Source organism: Ceratosolen solmsi, unplaced genomic scaffold, assembly GCF_000503995.2.
Source record: "Ceratosolen solmsi marchali unplaced genomic scaffold, CerSol_1.0 scaffold35, whole genome shotgun sequence".
Classification (NCBI taxonomy): domain Eukaryota; kingdom Metazoa; phylum Arthropoda; class Insecta; order Hymenoptera; family Agaonidae; genus Ceratosolen; species Ceratosolen solmsi.
The window spans coordinates 5,729,055-5,745,896 of NW_011948423.1; the positions used below are offsets into that span (position 1 = coordinate 5,729,055).

At 30.3% G+C, this 16,842-nt stretch overlaps 2 protein-coding genes across 2 annotated transcripts; one reads left to right on the forward strand and one right to left on the reverse strand.

Moving 5' to 3' along the window:
* Window positions 1-510: 510 nt before the first annotated feature.
* Atg16 (Autophagy-related 16) lies at window positions 511-8,971 on the reverse strand. The gene is made up of 7 exons (XM_011499611.1): window positions 8,465-8,971; window positions 8,028-8,286; window positions 7,771-7,933; window positions 7,612-7,700; window positions 6,756-6,809; window positions 6,086-6,224; window positions 511-685 (listed from the first exon to the last, which is right to left on the reverse strand). Exons 1-7 carry the CDS (start codon window positions 8,595-8,597, stop codon window positions 572-574), a joined length of 951 nt encoding a protein of 316 aa, XP_011497913.1. The 5' UTR covers window positions 8,598-8,971; the 3' UTR covers window positions 511-571.
* Window positions 8,972-9,936: 965 nt separating this feature from the next.
* On the forward strand, window positions 9,937-10,940 carry LOC105362234 (uncharacterized). Its single transcript, XM_011499612.1, has 5 exons — window positions 9,937-10,041; window positions 10,149-10,326; window positions 10,406-10,491; window positions 10,594-10,828; window positions 10,908-10,940. The coding sequence occupies exons 1-4, from the start codon at window positions 9,953-9,955 to the stop codon at window positions 10,787-10,789; spliced, it is 549 nt and encodes a 182-aa protein (XP_011497914.1). The 5' UTR covers window positions 9,937-9,952; the 3' UTR covers window positions 10,790-10,828; window positions 10,908-10,940.
* Window positions 10,941-16,842: the final 5,902 nt, after the last annotated feature.

Below are 16,842 nucleotides of genomic sequence, written 5' to 3' on the forward strand. Positions count from 1 at the left end.
TAAGTGTCGTTTTATTTCAAATAAGTCGTCGCACAAAACAACGGTAGGTAGCAGATAAAATACGCGGTAATTATAATGAAATACGGATAAATGCATGTCATATCAATGACAGATTCTTTTGGAATATACTGGGATAAAAAAAAAAGTCAATGTTACGAGATAAGGATTGAATTTACTTGTATAGTCTTGATTAATTAAATGCATAATCGATGCTTATTGCTCTTTTTAACTTGTATGGCTTAAAGATCCCAACGGAGAGTCAGTGAAAATTTGCATTTTTGTACTCGCAAGGTATAATTATTTTAATTTAAAGAAACAGTCCGCACACAAGTTAAAATGTAATTCAATATAGACATAACGCATTACTCGTAATCTCGTAAAGTGAATGTGTTTGAACTTGAAATTGGAGCAGTAGTGCAAATAGAATAGTTCTCGTATGTTGGTTCAGTATTTAAAAGGAGGAATAAATCTCGATTGCATTCTGAATCGGTTGCGGTCGTAACCACTCGAATATGAAAAGCGATACTCCCTGAATGCTTGTACGTGCTCGCAATAACGCGTAAGATGGTTATTAATTACCTTTGGTTATATCCCACAACTTGACTTTCCTGTCGGCGCCGCCAGTAGCGAGAATTCTGTCGGTGGGCGACCATCTGACAGCGTTCACCTCGCCTTCGTGTGCGTTCTGCAACGGGGTTGGTGTTTCATTACATTCAACCGATTCATCATGGTAAACATTCAGAGACAGAATATGATGTATGAGAGTGGGAACGTTTCCTCGAGAAAATGGGAACTAATAAAATTTTACAAAAGCCATGCACACATTGAATATACCCTTGCAAGTGGGCAATAGTGGAACAGTGAGACGAGGTGGGGAGTGATGGCAGTTCGCGAGATCTCGAAATGCATTACTTTGACTACTCATGCAGATTAAAATCCTTATGCGATTCGGGCTTTTCACGAGATTCTCTCTAACGTCGAAAAACTCATCGCGTTGATGGATTGAGTTCGGCGCATTAGAACACGTCGCTCAAGCACCAAATTTAAACTTTGAATTGCATGCGCGTTATATTTCATTTACATTTATGTATGTTGAGCAGATATATATACTTGTTGCGTTAAATTCCTCATATTCGTACGCGATCGATTGATGCCAAAAACTAATGTATTACGATGTGTGCAAAACTTGCCAGATCGAACCTAATTCGACGAATCGCGTGTACATTAACTTGATTACTACTTTATTATTTAATTGGATAGGAGTGTAAAATTTATTTGCAAAAGAGATTTAAGACCCATTGACAATATGCAAAATTTTCAATCCAACTGTCTACTTGAATCTATTATTCATTTTATTTCTAGTTTTTATGTCTATTTTGCCATTGTTAAAGCATAGGTATTTGTAAGCGTTATCGCCGTTAAAAAAAAAAAAAAAATTTACGGAATATACAAGATGTCCGCACCAACGGATACTTATTACTCGTCTGAATAGCAAATTAAATGCTTCCAATGAAAATCAGCACTGCAAAGTAGAATAATATAAATACTTTAAAAGCATTATTATTGTTTAAGTTAAGAATACTTGATTTAGCTTGTTATGTTGAAATAAATTAAAATTCATAATAACAGATTGAATATCCGATTTTAAAGTAGAAAATTTTTCAAATAAGTAATAACGATACTACCACACTGACAAAACTGTATCGTAAAATATTTATCGCGTATATTTTTTATTATAATTTACTTCATTAAAATTATACGGACAGCAACATACATCGTATAAAATAGTGTAAGCGAACAATTTAAAGATTTATGTTTGTTACCGCACTCGGGTCAACTTTATATAGACGCATGTTGCAATAACCTTTACACTTACAAACATTTGGACGACCCTGCTGTTTTCCACTGTTAAAAAGACTCGTACGTGCCACCAATTGGATGTTGAATGGAATGAGCCCTAATAAAATAGATCTGACCTATGTTTTTCGATAAAATAAGATCTATTTTTTTTTTTTTTTTTTTTTTTTTTGTTTTTTACTGACAAAATTTATATTAGAAATATGATATTGTAGTATAATATAAGATAAACATATACTACATTATACGAAACCGATCATAGCATGGAAAAAATTTTTATTTTCAACCCTACATAAAAAGCGCACACACATTAAGTAATATATAAAAGCTTAGTAACAAAGTTTAAATTTAAAAGTATTTTTGGATATTTTTACGGACATACTAGAAATAATCTCGTATAGAATAATATTTTGTTCGATCAACTACATTTAATAGGTTTTTCTTGCTGTTATTCTAAAATATTCATTATAATATATATATATATATAGACACATAAAAAAATTAACAAAAAATTTTTATATTTTCAAAAGCCTATCTGTTTGCACAAATTAGAGTAATGTAATTCAATAAATAAGTAATACGCTCCCGTTAGAAGAGAAAAAAATTTCTATAGAAATAAAACTCCTTTCTACTTTTAATTATCTATGATAAAAGAAAAAAAAGAAGGATGCAATTAATTAATCGTACTATCTACAATCAACGTCGGCATTTCATTGTATATTTATTATTACATAATAATTTGTAATATTATGCATATTTATTATTACATAATAATTTTTAATATTATGTATATTTATTATTACATAATAATTTTTATACGTGAAATATGACTATTTCTTTTTACATTATCTTTAAATCAATATTATTTAGAGAAGACTCAATATAAAAGATCAAATTATTGTTCAATTTGTTTCATAATAACATCAATTTAGCGATACCTTACAACACTATAAGAATGAAACTCCATTGAAATAATAATTTTATGACGCTTCCAAAAACAACTCTATAAATATTACAAATATATTTTAGTTTTTTTTTTTTTATGAAAATCTACCGGTATTTTTTAACCACGTCTACTTATTTATATAGAGAGAGATTATTAAGAAAAATATTGTATAAGCAAATCATTAAAATCATTTATTTGCACTACATCTATCGATTTCTGAAATTTTAAAAACAAATTCTGTTATATAACTTAGAGTAAAAGTTATTTTAAAATTATCTCTCACATAAAATTCTTATCTTTATTAATATAACCGAATTTACGATCTGCATTATTATAATTATAAAAACTAGTTTATGTACAGGAATTTATCTTTTCAAAATTTATGGTTACATTTTTCAGTTTATCATATGTCCTAATAATAAATAATTAATGATTATTTTATTAAATCTCGTAATTGAATCCTAGCTTGAAAACGTATTTATTATTATAAATAACAATTTCGGACTATCAATGTTCATTATGTGAACTTTCATTGAGTTCGATATTGCTTTGTCAGTGCAGTACTTCTTTATATTCATATTATATTCTTTATATTTATAAAATATCTTCAATGAAACTTGTTATACACATTAATGATGATATTATACAAGACATCGTAAAACGATACATTTTTTTAAAAGAATTATTATTCTGCTTTTACGAAGAAATGATTTTCAATTAATTTGAATTAAAAAATTAAAATTATAATATAAAGAATCAATTTGGTCTTAAAGATATTACAATAAAAATTTCGAAGATGAATAGTTAAATATACTAGCAAAATAAAACATTTGTCACGCATAGATTCTTCTGTTGAAAATAATAATAAATAATCGGTCAAATTGAGTAAAGTTATTAAGTCAGTGCAATAAAATAAAAATTAGAAATAAAATCAAAAAATGCATTTGGCATGTAATGCGTCTTATTAAATTCTTTGTTGAAATATATTATAAATCCTATTATTTTAGATTTTTATTTGATTGTCGGTTCATTTTTGATAAATATTTACTTACACTTTAAATTCCAATAGAATTCTTAATTTAACCGAAAGGTTTTTTAATTCAAAAGAAAAAATTTGTAGACAATAGATAGTTTTAAGAACAAATACTTTTTGTAAGCGTTTTATTAAGAGGTCGTGTCAGTCACAATTATGAAAAAATCAAATATTTTATCGCATTTTTTTAAATTCACATTTTAATAATTTTTTTTTTTAAATTTTTAAAACTGATAAAGCAAGAAGGTCATAAATCTGCGTCTTTTATTGCAAAAGTAATCGTTAGGCTATTTTTATCTAGAAGGTTTGTTATCGTTTATCGATTAAAAAAAAAGTATCCAATAATTGTTATATTTATTTGAGAAACCATGATTAACTAGAAAATACGTAGTGTTGTCAATTTACAACGTAATAATTAACTGATAATAAATCTTATAATTATCAACTTCTTGTATAAAGATGTGATAATTAATAATTTACTGCATAAATACATTAGTAGTTTTAGCCAGTTTGGATATTCAACTAAAAAGATCAAAATTAATATTATAATTACGGTAACAACAATAGATTACTATATTATAAGATATAGAAATATTAAAAATTATTTTCTATGCCGAATTGGAATGTTTGAATACTTAACGTTGGACGGACAATACTCATCAATATATAGAAAACGTAATCCTAAGACAAAAGGAATAAGTTCTTATTTCTTAAAAATAAATTTTTAAATGCCATGAAAGAATGTCAAAAGTTTTAACTAATCTGTACCTGTAGATACTTAATATATAAAATGATAAAAAGAATTTAATTTAGCCAGTATAACAGCATCAAATTTTCTTATTTTAACCTATAATTTTTCATCAATCGGGCATAGTGAAATATATATATAATTATAAAGATGATAACTGTTATAACAATTATAAATACAATACAAATTTTAAAATAATCAAAACGCTCTTGTAGTTTTCCGACCGACAGTGACCCATACGAATAAATATAATATTTTACATCAAACTTCCTTTTTCTAAATTCTTTGTTTGTATATTAAATTCTATTATATATTAAAATATTTGAATTTTTTTTATAAAAGTTCATGATATATAAATTTAAAAAATATATTAGCTATATTTTATAATTTTATAGATATAATTTTATATATCTATCTATACTATAGAATATTGTTAATGCTCATCACTCGAATAAGTTACATTCTATAAATTTGCATATCAAAATGTTTGAAATTTTTATGAACGTCTAACGTACTATTCTCATTAATAATTAAATTACTATTAATGATTGAAAACTGTTATCTATTAACATAAAATTGTAAAAATTCGGACTTAAATCTCTTTTTGCGCCAAACAATGTTAACATACATAATTATTCAATAAAACTCTACAAAAATGAGTTCATTTCTAAAAGTACCAATGAATATTGAATCTAGAAATTATCATTTCTTTTTAAGCTATAAAGTCTAGATACTTGACACTGATTCTCTAATTTTATTCTAATTAATTGTACGTATAAAAGCAATATCGTATATTGAAATAAATCAATGTAAAAAAAAAAAAAATATATATATATATATATATATGTATTAGATAATTATTATATTACAGAGATATAATTTTTAACAAGAATTCTTTTAAAAGACTATAATAATTCAAATACTATAAAATTTTAAATTCTACTTCTCAAACTTAATAATAATAATAATAATTTTCACTTCGATCCAAAAATCTTATTGAAATCTATGAAATTATGTAAATATATATATCATTTATGCTAATATACAACTTTATAAATAAAATATAGCACGGTATTAACGTATATTATCTTATCATCTACCATATCACGCAGTTCAATAAATAGTTATAAACCAATATATAACTTTAATAAATATCTTCTCAGTATTAACAATAAACGTATTAAGATAATATACGAACTATAGGAATTATGCAATTTATTCCGGATAATTATTGAAAAAATTTTCACGGCTAGATAATGCATATAATTGAAATTAAACGATTTTCAACTGGAATCAAGTGCAGTTATTTTGAATTGTTGTTAGTAAATGAGTATTAAAATAAATGATTCCTTGACTTTTGCATTAAGTATTAGGATTTCGATGCAATACGATGCTTAAGTTTAAGATAAGCAGCTCACGCTCTTTGACAACTGAGTTTATGTAAAAATTTTGCCTAGAACATTGTATAAGTAACAAGTCATTTATGCAGACATCAACGTACAAATTTGATGGAGACTTCTGTAGGCACCGACATTGTTAGATTGGCTGTTCCTTCCTTTAAATTTATACGATCGGGACTAGCAGGTCTAGTGTCTTTTGCCGCATCTTCTAATTCTTTTTGCATTTTGGCTTGTCGTTTTCTGCAAATTGAAATATAGAAATGAAGTATAATAAATACATCATGATAAGTCCGTATCTTTAATTTGAATCTTTAATTTGAAAAAATAGTAGCCTCCTGTAAAAAAAGCAAAGGTCTGTTATTGCAAAGTCTAATTTTCATGCATATTTTTATTTCATTTTTTTTTTTTTTCGCTAAATTGATTAAAATTAATCCTGTTATGACACAAACAAATTCTAATTTAGTAATACATTATTTCAAATTAACTATGCAAAAATTTGAATACAGTAAAAATCCAGAATACTACGACTAATACACACATCAGCCTTTTACCTGTTTCATTAAGAGAAAATTCATCTATATAATTACAAACTCAAATCTATACTTGTAAGCACTTGTTTATATCAACATTCGCATAAAATTTTGTTTCTCTATTTTAACTGTTTTACATTTATTAAGTAGCTTGATGTTCGCTACCAGCCCAAAAGCTATTTCATGTTAGAAACTAATGATCTTTTTCATAGCAATGTTCGTTTGCTTATTTGTAACTTACCCAAACTTTGAAATGGAATGCATCAAAAAGGCTGTGGGGCTGGTAAAACTCTCACTGAAACGAAAATGTCAAGCAAAGTGAAGTGGCTAAGTGGCAAGCTCTACGGAAACTAGATGTGGTGGATGAAAATTAAGCGAAATATATTATTTTATAGTAGAGACCAATATATTTATTCACATAAAGAAAATTGTTTAACAGAGGAAATAATGGGCTAAGCAGATGCAATGTACCAAAGATAAAAATATAAATAAAAAATAACGTTAAGCAGAACATGGAGAAAATTGAGCAGAAAGGACAATATTTGTTAAAAGTTAGCGAGTGTATAATAAATATATAACTATTGTATTAAAATGCAAACTAACGAATTAAGTAAATCCTTTCGATAAATTAATATATGAAATAATATTCATTGAAAAGTTAATGCACTAAATCATGCGAATAAGTTTTCAACTAAACTTTATAAATCTGCTACAACCATATATATAAATGCATCTTTATCGTTATAAGATATAATATATAATTTTTATATTTATATATATATATATATATATATATATATTATATTGTATGAAAATATAAACTTGCTCACACACAGGCGAGCACAGATGCAGATACACATTATTTGTACACAGAATTTATTACAACGATCCAACAAATCTAGCAAATTCAAAAACTATTTTATTACTTTTATCCTCTGCCTTACTATTTCAATTTTCTAATTTTTTTCAACAATTTAAACTTAATATGCTATGTACATCGTGCAATTACAGAAAAGCAGCAACATTAATAATTAACACTAACCATGTTGCATAATTATTATGATTCTAAAAACGTGTCTACATATTTTATTACTTACTTTAAAAAATTATCGTTCTCTTCATTCATTTTCTCAGCATCCTTCGCCTTATACTTGATTAAGCGGTCTACCAATTGTCGGTTCTCTTCCTGTATAATAGTAATAATCGTCATTAGAAGTATGAAGGGTATTTGTATAAATGGATTGTAACCAATGTACTTGTGCTTTTCTCAGCTTATCCTCGAGCGATGCGAAAGCAAGTTGCAAGGCCTGATGTTCGTCTTTCAACATTTGATTTACATTTTCCAATTCTCTTTCCTTCGAAATGCACCTTTTAATTTCTGAATTTAAATTAGTATTCATCTCTATGCTTTCGGCCAAACTAAACGCAAACGCATCATTATACGGTACAAAAATTTTTGTAAAATCAATAAAACAATGCAAAAGTAGGAGCAAAATAACATAAATTAAAGTACCTCGATTCTTTTATTTGAAGTGCCTTCATTACCTCTTGCACTTTATTATTCAAATCTACAATCTGCTGAGTATGCTCGCCTCTTCTTCTATGTAGCATCGTTAATTCATCGGCTTGGGCCAATAATTTTGCCTCGAGAGCCGCATTAGCACCGGAGCTCGGTATACCACTAGATACTTCGCAACGTAGTTTCTCGTTTGCTATCGACAATTGCAATTTTTCACCTCGCAACGTATTGGCATTGTCAAACAAACGATTATCTGCAAACATAATCCACGAAATAATAATAAATCCTTCCTCCTTCGCTCACACCCCATAATGTCATGATTTATCCTCATTTATAATCTAACATCGAAGCATTAAAGTAAAGCTTCTTACATTCAAAAATGCCAATTTTCATGGCCAAGCATTCGAAACTCAACTCTATTTATAACTTACGCAAACTAATTAGATCGTAGAAGCATTGTGTTTGGGTTCTATTTCTGTCGCGCAGCTGAGATATAATATTTTTCCTCCAGCTGGTATTTTCACCAGATTGACGACCCATAGCTGCCTCTGCATTAGCCATCATTCGCCGTTTTTTTTCTTTTTTCTCCACTCGTATCCCAATTATTACGATCGACTCACCTCCACGATGCTCCGGACACAAACCAGTTTACCTCACTGGACTATTCAAAAGAGCGCTCATTGAAAGCAATCTGCCAATTACCACGCGAGCATCCACAATATTTTCGTGCTATCCCATTAACGCGCGCAAACACCCGAAATCTTTATTAAAAAGCTGTCCGTAATCGCCGAGACCACTTTGGCACGCTAATCGCCAAGCAATTGCATATCATTACGGTTTCACAATGAAAAACCTCAATTGTAAATTTAGCCGTCCTAACCTACACATCGGGAGAAAATACAAGAAAAACACTACATGCAGTACAGAATACAGATGATACGGAGCTATTTTGCTGTCTGAAATTGCCGCTTATCACCCCGGCGCATATGATAGACAGATATTTTGTTGATATTTTCAATGTTGCCCGGTAGCGCTATTAATTGCTTTTTTCGGTATTAAGGAGAACTAGGAGGATCGTTGAGCGAGCGCTATTTCTCTCCTCATTCGTTGTTTATTTATCAACGATCGGTTAATGTCGGTTAATGTCGGTTAATGTCGTTATCGTGTCATGGTAAGAACCTTTCGGGCGCCATAGCAACCAATTAATTATCTCTTGATGACATTTTCCCCCTACGCCTAACGAGAGTATATGGTTTATAATATTCTTAGAAATTAAATTTATGCTCCGTTTAATCAACGATCTTCGGCTTCTGACGATAATAATAATTAATAATAATAATTAATAACAAAAATTAATAATAATAATACAATTAAAAATTATTATTATCATTATTATCATTTATGCATGTTTATTTCATTATTAGTACACACTAATTGTTTATAATACCTCGTCCCCCCCCCCCCCGCCCGTTCGACAAACACCTATGTTTTCGTGTTTGCGCAATCGGATAGGTGAGTTCGGATAGGTACATTGGCGTAGGTGCGCTCGCGTAGGGGCGCGCGCGTAGGCGCCGTATGTGTAGGTGCGTTCGCATAAGTACGTATATGTAGGTGCATGCGCGTAGGTACGCACATGTAGGTGCATGCGCATAGGTGCATGCGCATAGGTGCATGCGTGTAGGTACGTGCGTGAGCGCGTGCATAAACATAGAATAATTTATTTTAGGATAGAAGCATTAGAAGTAATAGATTCAGTGAGAGTATTCCTTTGTTTTCAATTACTCAAGTAGCATTCATTATTCAATTAAAAATTAAGTTTGAAATTTAATGTCAATTAATATTTCCACAATGATTATGTTTATCATAAAAATCCAGTAACACGGCAATATTATATTTCCGGACATGTCATAAAGAAAAAAATGAAAAGAAAAGCGAAATGTCATGAAGGTTATAAAAAGTATATGAAACGATTGTACTGTAAGCGAGAAAATGTCTGTGCAAATAAAATGTAATATTTCATCTTAAATTAAACCTTAAAAAAATTGTATTTATATAAATTAAACCTTCCGTCCTGCATTGGGTAAAATAAAAGATCAAAAATATAAAAATTTTTAGTAAACACATTTCAAGAAGGAAGGCAAAATTAAAAAAACCTAATTCAAAGGCTAAAAAAAGATGTAAATCTAAAACTACGCCCTTACGTTCGAAAAAACTTCGAGGATCGTCAACGTACACAATCTACTGCATTGCAAATTGTGGCTTTTTAAAGAGTACAGGCAATCTATCGATATCGGTAATTATATATATATATATATATACAACATCCAATATAATTATATCGGAATGATATTTGAATTAAACTTTTCATTTAGATTGCCCGTGCCTTATTGCGTTTGTACAACAATGCTGATCAGGATAGAACAAAATCAAAAATTTTATACAAGTGGGAATGTAGTGGGTGAGTATTTTTCGGATACATATAATAATAAACGAGTACTTTGGAAATCAACGTATTGGAAAACATTCGTCATTGAGAATGGAATTATAATATTTTGTGCAGGGAAAAATTAAATATACTGAAAGGTATTAATCACAAGCATTTAATATTCCTGGAGGACAATCTACAATACGCGGCTGTAGATATGTTTATGCTTTACAAAGTTTGGGGAAAACATGAAGTTGCATTGGTTCTAGCAGTATTAGGATCCAAGGAAAAACTTGAAAAATTGCTCGAGAATTTATCACATTTGCATTGAGATGTGATATTCCAAACTGTACAATCTCTCATTTATTAGGTAATTGCATATCGTTACCATAAAGAACATTTTTAACAAATAAGCTTAATATGTAATTTCTCATAATCGCATCGACCAGGTACGAGATTCTATTTTACACAACTCCAGTCACGCGCAAACTAACTTTTTCAAGTCTGCGCTCTGCATATCTTTAATATCTTTAATAAAGACTCTTCAAGTATTTATGAATGCACAAGCAAATAATGTAATCGAGCATTACGTATGATTAACGCTAAAAATAAATTCACACTATTTTTTCAATTCGTGTATACGTTGAAAATACATTACTTTTTATTAAATTCATTATTAACGAATTACTCATCCTTACAAACAAAAAAATTGCTTATACATTCTTAGAAAATATCACGAGTGTATGAATCTTCGTGCTCCGGAATTTTTAAATTCCACATATTTTCTCTGTTACTTACTCCACACATTTTAGCAATAATTATATTCGAAAATATTTTAAAAAAAATTTCAAATTAAAAAAGTAAAATCTTTACAAGATAATATGATGGGAACAACCAAGGCTGTCGATAATAGTGAAAAAATAATATTCGATCGTATGAGCAGTCAAAACTATTTGTCAATTGCCATATTCAGTCGTATTCAATCAATAAATCCATAATTAATTCGGTATTTTATCGTACTTACTCGACAATTTAAACAATGATTTTTTTATTTTTACGGAATTCTTATAAAACGGCTTAATGAAAACGTGAAAGCTCAATAGGAAGTGGAAAATTAATTTACTTTAACGTATCGGATTTACGAGTCGCAGCAAAACAAACGCGAACAGCGCATTAAGGTTAACCTTAACCGAAGGTGCCGTAAATTCGATCAGACTACTTGAACGTACAAAAACCATATACGAATCCCATGAATTATCGATCGAAGTGTTTGGTCTTTTTAAGATAAAATAAGGCCGTTCATCTCGCTCGCCGTTAGATGGGTAAAGGAGTCTTAAAACTTTTTCGTTCTCCGTCACTACATATCGCCCCTTCCTTCTTCTTTTTCCAGGACTTTTTCCTTCTTCTTTTTCCGGCCTCCCTCGAGGCCCACCACCCCTTACTACTGTATACGAACGAGAACTCGCACATTGAATACGCAAAAGCTCGGAAGAGAGATGTTTGCGCTAAAGGAATAAAAAGGAACTAAAGGACAGCGTGTTGAGAAAAGCTCGCGTTGAAAGTGCATAATTTATTTGTTCCTCTCTACAATTTATCCTCGAAGCTTTACACCACGAAGTTCACATTTTGGTTTCATTTTTGGTGGGCGAGTGGGGAGAGTCTCCAATTTCGTTATCCCGAACGAACTTTTTCTGCCGACAAAAACAATAGGAAATGAATAAAAGTTAATTAAGAGCTTGAACTATGAGTCATACTAGTGCAACATAGATATTTCTTTCTCCAACAACTATTCGTATTTTTTTCTTATTATCTCTTCAAGTGTACATTGTCAATTTTCTGAAATATAGACACACACACACGCACACACAAACACAAACACGCACAAACACACAAACACACAAACACACATGCATGCAAGTGCTCAATTATTTTACTAACAAATTAAAGTACGTATAACTATAATTTTTAACTATATTGTTTATTATGACGTTGAAATAAGTTACATAGGATTTTTCAAGCAATCGATCATTGCCGTTATATTATAAGATCTCATTCATTGTTTAACAGTTTTATCTTTATCGTTTATAATAATTTTGTTACTAATTTGAGTAACGAGTTGTCAGAAGGATGATTTTGTCAAAACCATACCATGAGACAGCCTGACACTTTATTTCCCTCTCACTTTTCTTAATAACGTATTCAAGTCATTTCTTTATATAATTAATGATTATAATACTGCATTTACATCATTTTGTTTATTAATTAATTACATTAAATTATTACATTGAAATAATACTGGAAAATTTTTCAGTCAAACGATCGGTTATCAATAAGTCCATAAGGAAAAGAAAAATTTTTGGCGCACTCTAGTGATTGCAATTCTCTCATTTAATCCAAATGAAGGATACACATATAACTAAATTGCAATATATAGAGATGGCATACATCATTTTAATAATTAATGATTTGTAACGTCTAGACAATGTTCTCTCGTTTTTCAATCGATTTTCAAACCAAAGCGACAAAAAACTTAAAATACATTTTAAGTATTTAAGTCATTGTGATAAATTAAGCACTATTGACTTCATTTTTTCTTTTTTTTTAATAATGTTTGATATATATTTTTTTAATTGTATTAATCTTCAAATAGTTTATCTACTTATAAGAAATACATTTTTTCGTATGAATAATATCATGATTTTATCTTTTCAATTGAGATGAAAATCTTTCGACATACATTATCATTGATTTTTTATATTTAAAATATACAATTTTAAATATATTAATTTAATAATGACGTTATTTAAAAAAATAAAAAAATAAAAAAAAATGAAAAAATGTATGTATTTACTAATTGAGATTGCGTTGAAGTATAAAGTATATAATTATATCGTTAAATGAACAACATTGAAAATCAAATATATGTTATTATTTTCAAAATATTTCATTCACTTTAACTTGATCATTCTTCGTTCTTAAACACAGAATGGAAGTTTCTATGCCTTAATTGTAACCTTTTTAAAATGAATTTTTAACATATTTTCCTCGTTGAAATCAGCTGAAAAATTATTAGGTAAAATATATATTTATCAAGCTTACTATTTCAATATCACATCATTACATACAAATACAATTTCTATTTTATACTTTTTCATAATTTAATAATAATGTACTCATCTATAAATTGCTTCTCAATGTTAAATATAAGCTTTTTGCGTTTTTATTTTGATCTTAAGAATATCTTCTCTTATATGATAATATCCACTGTCATAAATGTCATAATACATAGAAATGTTGGCATATTTTTAATTTATTAATAATTTTCAAATCTCAAAGAAATAATTATGTATAATAATTGATGCTTCTAATAACAATGGCTATATTCTAATGACAATTTTTTTTTTTTTTAATGCAAAATTGCATTTTCAGTCAAAATTTGAGACAAGTATTTACAAATCTTAAGCATTTACGCGGCAATTCTTAGACTGCACTTTAAAAGAAGAAGAAAAAAAAAAATAATGGATTTTTACATTAACACTCTTGTGAGTACAATATCGATATTGCTTTCCTTTCTCATACTCGCTAAAAGCTGTGCTTTCATTCTGCAGTTTTATTTAAAAGAAAAAAGGAGTTTCACAATCGTATGTAAAATGTAAATTTAAAATTTGCATCTGAAATATTATGCATAAAAACAGTCGGTGCATCATTTTGCATTAATTAATTAACATTGGCAAAAGTTAGGTTTGCAATTGAAGAAGAAAAAACGTTCTTATTACCACAGTTTCAAATTTCTTTGCTTCCCGAGCATTTTAAATACTCAACTTTTTAATATTAGTAAGTGTTGACGGCATTACGGTCTTATTGCACAATACCACTTTATAATATAAATTATTAAATGGCGAATGAGGTAATATTTTATTGCACTGTACTGGCATGTCGACATATCGTGAATATAGATTTTTGTACAAAAAAAAACAAACAAACAAACAAACAAACAAACAAACAAACAAACAAACAAACAAATTGCTTTCACATAGGAATTCTAATCAATTGAAAAAGTTGAAGCTAATAAGTTGAAGGTAATTCGAGACGAGATTTGTCAGTGAACTCGATGATGCGCGGTATTTACATTTATTTCCAAGGTTCGTGCAAGTTCCTATGATCCTATAACGAATGTTATTATCCTGCAAAATGTTGTTCGCATAATACACAAATTATCGTCTCATATCTATCAATTAAGTATATTCAATTCACTTCAAAAACTACATGAATATTGAGAGGAATATGAAGCTGAGATGAATTATAAATAATGGACGGAATACATACGAGGTACGGGAAAATAAAAGAAACATACAGAAAATTCCGTGATCTAGATCCTCTCGTATTAATATTTTACTATCGATATATTATAGTAGTTTTGCGCGATAACGTATTTGCCATGATAAAAAAAAAAAAAAAAACATATAAAATGAAAGGATATTCCGAATGTACTTTTACACAGAGATTTGAAATATTCTTTAGACGTGCACTCTGACATAGCAATTATTACTATAAATTCGTCAGAATCAATAATGATTATTTGATTTGAAATACTGGCATTATGATTTTCTATAGATTACAAAATTTGTTGTTATTAAATTGAGAAATTTATTTACTGCAAAAGTAATTAATATGACGTCTTCAATGCAGTTGGAATTCAAGTACGTCGAAAATAGTTTATCGAGAAGATATCGTATTTTTCAATTTAGTATTTATACGATGACAAATAAAAATAGCCATGTTTCATCTTTGGATGTGACATGCGAAATTCAGCATTCGGAATTGAAACATCAAATAACTAACGCGAAAATAGCCATTAAACGGGACTGGTCTTATGTTGCTTTGTTAACGATATTTTCTAATGAGCATCGATGAATCGGATGAATCGTAAGATAATATTATTGAACAAAATAAACTGGTAATACAATTACGAATGATTATTTCATAAATACCTTGACAATTTTATAAGTAATAATGTTCTACCACGATTATCGATTACCTTTAACTGACCATCTTATCATAAACTTTGCTTTTAATTGCTTTTGACTAATTTATTTCCAAAGCCGTGTAAAAACGCCAAACCAACAATTACTGCCATTGTCATTTTTATACCAATACCCATGGTCGTGGCTCAATACATTTAACAAACACGCGCGCGCGCGCGCGCGCGCGCGCACACACACACACACACACACACACACAATTTATCATAAATTGTGTATCAGAAACACCTATTATCATAAATGGAATTATCGTCAACGACAATAACCTTACGAATCGAAAATTTCTCTCTCTCTCTCTCTCTCTCTCTCTCTCTCTCTCTCTCTCTCTCTCTCTCTCTCTCACTCCTTCTTCTCCCCCCACCCCCTGACATCATCGTTCTATCGTTTTATCGGTGACTGCGTCGAGCGTTTATCTCTCTACATTTTACGTTAAATCAAAATAAAATCCCTGCACACGTTGCCGTGGACGTGTCGGAAGCCCCCGCCTCTGCACCAATCAATTTCCCAGCCGAATGGCATCGTAACACAACGACATCTAATCTCGGCGATAATTGTAAAGACTCTTTAAAGAATATTTCACTCGCAGTAAACGACTAATTCCCTACGCACTCCCAGACCATTCGTTATGATCATACATTCAAATGATCTTCCAAATGTAATTGATGCATCCGACTGTGCTAGAGTTAAAAATATCGAGGATGGAGCCAGCCGAGTATTGTTGGGCTGAGGTGGTGAGGTATCGAGGTATCGAGTGCTGCGAGGGGGAGAGTGGGCGAACGAAAGCCTCTCGGTCGTGCCTTGAACGGAAATCAAAGTTTGCGCGTATCCAAGTGCGTTGTGAAGGGCTCGCGTGCATTTGTACGGCGGCGAAGCAAAGTCGAGGGTGCGAATGAGCGTCGATCGGCGTGGCGCGACAGGAAACCCATTTATTTACCCATTTTGTAATCTACCCGTTTCCGACTGCAATTGTATTTCCATCGTAGCTAAAGCATTGCTACCGGACTGTTTACGAGTCGGACAAGGTGGGTCGATAGCCTCATTTTTATAAAGCGTTTACCGAAATAATCTCGAGTTTGTTCGCTCGGTTACAGGGCCCGAGTGACGAAAGCAACATCCGGCGAAGGGCAGCCGCTCGTTAAAAATATACGAAATCGTAGCGGGGCGATTGCGGTGGTGATGATGTCGTTGTAATCGGTGGATGAGGCGATAGGGCGGGTAGAGTAAAGAGAGAGAGAGAGAGAGGGGGGGGGAAGAGATAGAGAATGTGTGAGTGTGTGTGTGAGTGAGAGAGACGAGTGGAGGGATTCGGCGGGGGCGGCAGGGGGGGAGGGGGGGGGGGGGG